Consider the following 6907-nt stretch of genomic DNA (forward strand, 5'->3'; position numbering starts at 1 on the left):
GAAAGCTGGGGCCTTGACCTCACCTCCAGGCTCTGCTCCTGTGGACCTGGGAGATATGTGAGTTAGGTCAGAGTTCTGGTTTCCTGCAGAAACCGGCATGTGAGCCATTGCCATCGGCATCTCTCCATTAACTAGGGCAGTGCAGTGACAACTGGTCTTGGAATGCTTTGTGGCAATGCCAGCTTTAACTTGACCTGCCATCATCCAAGTGTGGGCTGGAGGTGCGCACCACCACACCTCAGGCAGGTCATCCTAAGCGGGTCCCATCCACTTTCTGGCCAAATGGTTTTTCCTTCTCTTGGATTAGATTCGTTCATGGGCAAGATCGTGCAGCCCTCCATTCTGCAATAAATCTTACTAAAAGACTTCAAAATTCTGGTTCATTGATGGTCTTTCCCTTTCCCCAACTCCCCCGGCGTTCAGGGGTGAAACAGACTTTTTCTTTTCTCGTGTTCATTTCCATGGGAGTTGGGCAGGGATGTTCATTGACTTGGCTTCAATCACTGTTTAAACAGGAAGTCCCGACATGGCACCTCAATTGCAGTCATTCTGGGTTTATGTACAACAACGATGCTGCCCTTTTGGACTGCAGGGGAAAGTCTTCTTAAGAAAGTACTGTGATCTGGCAACCAAAGGCTCGAGCAGCTTGAATGCTCCTGTGTCGATTGTGGGGCGGCAGGTCGGCTTTCTGGAAAGGTCTGCAGAGTTAATGTAGTTAGTGGTAGTTGGAAGGCATAGGTGGGGGAAAGCTGTGAAAATACTTTGTTTCTTTTTAAAGGCAAGATGAGATTCCTGAAGGAGGGGATGCTCAGTTGTTACTATCTTGAGTGTGTATTGTTGAATCATGTTCCTGGATTTGTGACAAACCTGTTTCAGTAGGGCTGTGAAAGTCAGACATGATCATTTTAAGAAATGAAGTTTAAGCTTCTCTAAGCAGGCTTTTGTCGAAGGGTGGTCTGTGGGTCTGGGGCCATGGAATTCTGGGCAGGAGGGGCTTCTTCAGAACGCAGTGGGATCTTGCACCGGACCTGCTGAATTAGCGTAGAGGTGAGACCCGGAAACTGGCATTTTACGTCGGCACACTCCCTCCCACCCCCCTGCCAGGGATTCTGTACAGCCCAAGTCGGGGAGCCACTGGTCTCCATCCTTGGCCCTTGTTGGGGGTTGCTATTCTCTGCAAACTTTGCTTTTTCTTTGGCTTTGCTTAAGCAGCTGTCTGATGTAAACATTGGTGGAATTTCTCCCCACGTTATCATTCATTCCTGCCCGTTTTGTTTTAAACTCCAGGATGAGAATTATTGAATTTCCTGAGTTGCTTTGCATTTCTGGATTCCTAACTCTGAACTTTTGATTTTTTTCCCCCCGCAGAGCTGAGAAAACAGAAGTCCTCAGTGAAGATCTGTTACAGGTAATAAAATAAAAATCTTTTTCAAGTGCTTTGTTTAAAGAGGAAAACCAAACCAAACCTCATAGGTGAGAACTGAAGTGGATGTTGGTATGTACGTATGTATTCTTTGAAACAGAATGAAATTGATCAGCGTGGTTCTGAGCAGGAAAGAAAAGCAGTTGGGTTGCATGGTGATAAAAAGGGGATCTGAAACTTTGTTGTCATGTTAGGAAGTTCAAATGGGGCTAGTCCTGCTTTCAAGCGCCAGGTGTTGGGGTGGGGTGGGTGGGGGAGGGGTCTGGCTGGCCCGGCCAGTCCACTGGCACTGTGGCCTGGTCACGGGTCCTGGGCAGGCTGAGGGACTGTTGTTCACTGCTGGGATGGCATCCTTGATGGGATAGGCCCTGCCAGCTGCAGCAGAGGGCCCCATTGGCTCCAATCTAGAGTTTCGACTTCTCCTTCCCTCTCACGCTATTTTTCTGCAGTTCTGGGCTGAGCTGGGTCCCAAGGGACTTAGAGTCTCGGTGACAGTGACCAGATCTGGCAGAACCACTCTGAAGCCCTGAGGTGGCCTGTCATCCACCTGGACTCCTTTTCCTCTCTGTAGGGAGGGGTGTTTCTTGTAGGGACCTCTGCCAGGGCCACTGCGCTTCATCTCTCAACAGGCTTCCCGAACTTTGGGGCTGGGAGTTTTTCCCTGAAGGCTTGGGACCCTTTATACACATCCCTTCACTCAGCCTCAGCCCCCTCCATCCGCACCCACCCCAGAGCTCACCAGGAAGGACAGAGCCCCTCCTGCACTGAGGTTTCTCTGAAGCCTCCTGGCTCGTGTCATTTCCATAACCCCCAGCAGGTGTGTGCACCTGACCCCAGAAGACCAAAGATCTGCTCCCAGGTGATTCTCCATCTCTCCCTAGGGAGAGAAGGAGCTGGCATAGTTGAGAAGAATATTGCTTATACCACCCCGTGTCAGAACATCCTTCTCAATTATGACAGGCAGCCGCAGGTACAAGATTTTAAGAGCCCCCCCCTTTTTTAAAGGACCAGAAGTTTTTATTAAAGTTTAGAAAGGGTTTTTTTCCCCCCAGATTTATTAGACAATCATATTCTTAATAATATTTCCTCATTGGCTTTTCCCGTGTATTTCAACTTCATTTTCAGACTTCCAGCAATGTTATTCAGTCTTAGTTAACCTTTAACTAGACTGGGTTTTCATGTCCGTGTTCTGTCTCCCACATCCCACACCAGTAATATACACGATCTCATTGAATCCTTGAAGCGCCAAGATGCGGCCAGAGGGCCTTGCTGGCAGTTCGAGCACAGCAGAGTTCCTGCGGAAGGCAGAGGCAGCAACTGACTGTGTTTGTCCCTTTGCCCAAACATCCACTGGGGCCCCAAGAGTTCGCCAGTTTCTAGGAACGCCTCATTCCATGACATGGATACATACTCCGCATCTGCCATCATTGCTACAGATGTTTCCCCCCTTCTCTGACTATAAAGAAGGAGTGGAGTCTGGAGCCTCCCTACCCTGCTTTGCCCTTGACTCGCTCTTTGGCCTCAGGGATTTACTGAACCTCCCTGTGCCTCAGTTTCCCCTTCTCTAAAATGAGGATAATCGCTGTATCCACCCCATAGGGTTAGTAGCAGGAGTTAATGGGTTAAACAGGGGAGCAGGAGGGATGGAGAGATTTGTTTGTTTGTTTGTTTCCGGTGTGAAACTTCCCTTAACTCACTCTGTGTCCTCCTGCCTCTTAGATCAGTTCAAGAGGCTCTATTTTGCCTCTCGTTTTTTGCTTGGAGTTCATTTTGCCCCTGTGGAGATTCCCTGGGAGGCCGTGAATCCTGGGAGGGCGAGAACCACAACTTATTTACTGTTGTTTTCTAATACCTTGCACGGGGACGTGATACATACTTGTTCTTTCAACAAATAGGACACGAGCGCCTTCCATTCGCGAACCAGACAGTGTTCCGGGCACTGGGGAGAAATCAGTGAGCAAAACAGACCAAGGCCCCCATCCCTGTGGACTTGACAGTTTTCTAGTGGAAATCAGAATCAAAGTGAAATGGAGTTTGGGGGGTGGGGGTTGTTTTTGTTTGGTTTTGGTTTTGCCTGTTTTTGTGGCAAATAAAGAGTGTATATTAGTTTTTCCATGTTTTAAAATCTGGTCATTGTAGGATTAGGGGGAGTTGATGCAGCATCTGGTCCTTATATGCCTGCCAGATCAGGGTCCTGGTGGTCGGGCCTTGTGCTGGGGCAGTGAGGACCTTTGAGAAAGAAGCACAGAACCATATCGTCGGGTAAAACATTGTGGGGTAAAAATGCATTCTGCTCTGAATTTGTTGATTTTTCTTTAAAATAGAAAGCATCCCTAAGGACGTGTGCTTGGTCTTCATGAGTCATCAGAATACACATTTTTGGCATTCCTTCCCGTGAAAAGCAGCTCTCTTTGCCATAAACAGCCATATCCCAGCAATAATATTTTGGGAAGCTAAATCGCGATGCGTGGGTCCCCTGAGTCAGTGTTTCTTACTGTTGGCCATCCCTTCTGCTTTAGAGGTTTACTCAAAACAAAACAAAAACAAAGCCAACAACCCATCCTAAACCCAATAAGGAATCATTTTGAAGACACTGACCTTGAGTGGAAATCGTGGAACATTGATTTTGATCCCTCGGCCCGATGTCTTGTGTGCGGGAGGTCGCTTCTGAACGTCCCTGTGGTGTTTCCCACTTGGCAGCGGGGCTGGGCCTCAGGTGTTCATTGGCACTCCTGCAGGCTGGGGCTGGGGCTTTGCTGGGACTGTGGTGCCAGCTCGGCTGCCGCCACTCTTTCTGACGGCAGGTTTTAGTACGGACTCCGCACCTTCCCTGCACGCAGACTTAGCCCTTGAGGGAAGGAAGCCCCTCGGTGTAAGGGAGGGGGCTCTTTCGTCCACTGGGGGGATGTTTGACAATGTGTGGCAACATGTTCAGTTGTCACACCTCAGGGAATGGGGTGCTGCTGGCATCTGGTAGGTAGAGGCCAGAGATGAGGCTAAACACCATAGTGCAGAGGACAGCCCCCCCCACCCAGAATTATCTGGCCCCAAATGTCAATAATGAGAACCCCTGGTGTAAGTGAATGGGGACCATTTCCACGTACACCCAAGAGCTACACACTTAGACCACGGGATGCTTTTTCTGCCTACGTGCCAGTACCACATAGGAAGAGGCTGGTCCTGTTCTTCAGCCCTTGTAAATGGCTCGTTTGTCTCTATTTTGTCAGATTGAGCGGCGCCTGGACACAGTTCGGTCAATGTGCCACCATTCGCACAAGCGTCTGATGGCATGTTTCCAGGGCCAGCATGGCACCGACACTGAGAGGAGATATGTGAGTAGTGGGTGTGACTCGGGGGCCGTCGTTTTGGTGTCTCTGTGAGGCTCTGCGCCCTGCGGTCCCTTGGTTTTTCTCAAGCAGGAGCAGCGGTGTGGTCTGCAGATTTGTACCTTCTGTTGCCATTTACTCTCGTGCCACCTGCCTGACCAGAACATTCTTTTGTGCTTAAGACATTGCAGAGCTGAAAGCCCTGCTCACACTGAATTTTCTCGAGGTGCTTTTAAAGACTCAGTGCGCCATTTGTCATTGATAAGATAATGGAGATGTCTGTTAGGAATGCTTTGGTGGCAAAAAAGCTGAAAGGCTGTCTTAAAGGGACTTAGAAAATGGAAATAATTTATTGGCTTACTAACTAAAATGTCCAGAAGCTGGGGTGAACTTGAGGTGAGGCTTGAGCTGGCATTTCCGTGTTGTGNGGCTGTGTTGTAACCAAAACCCCACTTTCTTTCCTTCTGTCCCTTCTGCCTCCTTCAGTGTCTGCTTTATCCCTAAATGGGCGCCTCTCATGGTTGCGTGTTGGCTACCAGGAGCTTCCACGGGCTACTTGCTTCCTTGTGCGTGTCCGGCAGGAATAGAAAGTGTGCCTTCCAGTAGTTTTCTTATGGAGTGGGAAATCTTCTTTTTCCACGTCCTTGGCAGGTAGAAACTGCCTTCCATTGCACTGGTCCACATTGAGCTGTATTCCCCATTCCTTACATTCCCATTCCCCCCTGGTCACCGTGGGCAGGGGCGAGGTTGGAGAGGAGATGAGATGTGCTGGTTGGCTTAAGCTAATCAGGGCCCAGCCTTAGAGCGTGGGCTGTGGAGCTGTCTCCCGCTCCTGGGCTTTACCGAGACCAGGGTGGATCCCTAAGAGAGATCAGGAGGCTGTTGTAGAGCAGGAGGGCTAAGCTCCAGGAGAACCATCGCATGTGTCTGTTTGTTCGCAGCCTCCAGTTCCGTGTGTGCAGGGCTCATGGGCAGTCGCATCCTTGGGTTTGCAAGATCCTAGCTCAGGAGCACATGCTAACCCTTGGAAGCCCATATACCATTAAGGTGATAGTTTCAGGGGCGTCCCGGGAGGCTATGATTTGCCATAGTGTTTTGTCTGTCACCAGATGTCTCCAAAGGAAGGACAAGCATGCGAATGATCTGTGCCACCCTTCTTTTACATTTCCCTACAGACATTTGTGGGACGTCTAGACAACAGGGTTATTCCTCTCTTGTGCAATACTTGGCTTCAGTAGATATAGACCAAAGAGTGGAACTTCGCACGCACCCACAATTGCAGGAACGCCTGCTACAGGTCCGGTCCTGCAGAACCGGACCTGGTCCCCGGTCCTGTCCCCACGGCCTCTCTCCTTCCCTTCTCATGGCTTTTTTCCTACGTACCCTTTTGACATGGCGCCCTAAGGCTCTGTCCTCCTCTTTATTCCCCCAGCCACATTCCTTGGGCCACCTCCTCTTTTCTCATGGCTTCTAGCTGATGTGTTTATGCCAGGGACTTCTAAACCATTTCAACCAAGCAAAAACACTTCCTTCCCTAGATGTCTATTTCCTCGTGCGTAACCAGTTCTTCCTTCTGTGTTGACTCTTGAGTTCCACCCACCCTATTATGCAAGCCAGAAACTGTAGGGTTACCTTACCTTCTCTTTCCTTTCATCCTCACCCTCCCGTAGCTGCTTGATTAGCAAGTCCCATGATTGTCTGTGACTATCTTTTGAATTCCTCACCTCTNCCTCACTTCTGCCCCATCTCTGCCACCTTTGCCTTAAAGCAAAACCTGATTACCTCTCACCTGGACGGTGCGGTCATCTCCGGAGCTTCAATTCCTGCCTCTGCTTCCCTTCTCTTCCAGCCTGTCTCCTGCTGGATCACCAGCATGTTCTGAAATACACATCTACACATACTGTCATCCTCCTACCTGAAAAAAAATCTTAGCTTCGTGGTTCTCCACAGGGACCAGAACTACACCCCTGGGGAGATTTGGAATTATGTAGAGACATTTTGGGTTGCCGTAGGAACTGGGGGACACTACTGGCATTTGGAGGGAGGGGACCGAGATGCCGAACAGTCTGTGGTGACTAGAGGGATAGTTCACACCGGAAGTGGCCCCTAACGCCAGTGGTGCCTCTTTTGAGGGGCGCTGGCCGCTTCCCATTGCCAG

At 49.8% G+C, this 6907-nt stretch overlaps 1 protein-coding gene across 1 annotated transcript in view; it reads left to right on the plus strand.

Moving 5' to 3' along the window:
• The window catches only part of LOC117804154 (rho GTPase-activating protein 17-like), a 53895-nt gene extending 48725 nt beyond the window's left edge, over nucleotides 1–5170 (plus strand). The window contains exons 2-3 of the mRNA XM_034670234.1: nucleotides 1369–1408; nucleotides 4651–5170. Of these exons, the coding sequence (XP_034526125.1) occupies nucleotides 1369–1408; nucleotides 4651–4803 (193 nt within the window). The 3' untranslated portion in view covers nucleotides 4804–5170. The remainder of the gene's footprint in view (nucleotides 1–1368; nucleotides 1409–4650) is intronic.
• Nucleotides 5171–6907: the final 1737 nt, after the last annotated feature.

Source organism: Ailuropoda melanoleuca, chromosome 10 (genome assembly GCF_002007445.2).
Source record: "Ailuropoda melanoleuca isolate Jingjing chromosome 10, ASM200744v2, whole genome shotgun sequence".
In the NCBI taxonomy this organism is placed as follows: Eukaryota; Metazoa; Chordata; class Mammalia; order Carnivora; family Ursidae; genus Ailuropoda; species Ailuropoda melanoleuca.